At 62.5% G+C, this 461-nt stretch overlaps 1 protein-coding gene across 1 annotated transcript; it reads right to left on the reverse strand.

The window, feature by feature from the left end:
• Window positions 1-55: 55 nt before the first annotated feature.
• On the reverse strand, window positions 56-454 carry LOC105462154 (the record flags this gene model as incomplete). The annotated part of the gene is made up of 1 exon (XM_011708686.1): window positions 56-454. A coding segment is annotated over one exon (333 nt), but the record flags the coding sequence as incomplete, so codon positions are not given.
• Between the last annotated feature and the right edge of the window lie 7 nt (window positions 455-461).

The raw sequence follows: 461 nt of genomic DNA on the forward strand, positions 1-461 counted from the left end.
ATTACTGAACGAAAATACAGCGAAAATAGGCGAAGATAATTTCATACGACTTATATACTTGCTACGAAAATTGAGATTTATTCGGTAAGTATCAGTTCCTAAGTGGTGGTCAGGTCACAGTTCAGTGGAGGTAGGCAGCGGGGGCGGCGTAGGAGATGGCGGGCGCGGCGATCTTAGCGAGGGGGGCTGCGTGCGCGGCGTACGCTAAGGGGGCTGCATGAGCGGTGTACGCAAGGGGAGTGGCGTGCGCGGCGTAGGCAAGGGGTGCAGCGTGCGCGACATGGGCTACGGCGGGGGCAGCGATTTTAGCTACGGGAGCGGTATAGGTGAGGGGGGCTGCGAGCGGAGTGGCCAGCTTGGCGACGGGGGCAGCGTAGCCAGCGTAGGCGAGGGGAGCAGCCGCGACTGGGGCGGCCAGCTTGGCGACGGGAGCGGCGTAGGAGATGGCGGGCGCGGCGACC

This window comes from Wasmannia auropunctata, unplaced genomic scaffold (genome assembly GCF_000956235.1).
Source record: "Wasmannia auropunctata unplaced genomic scaffold, wasmannia.A_1.0 LD269467.1, whole genome shotgun sequence".
In the NCBI taxonomy this organism is placed as follows: Eukaryota; Metazoa; Arthropoda; class Insecta; order Hymenoptera; family Formicidae; genus Wasmannia; species Wasmannia auropunctata.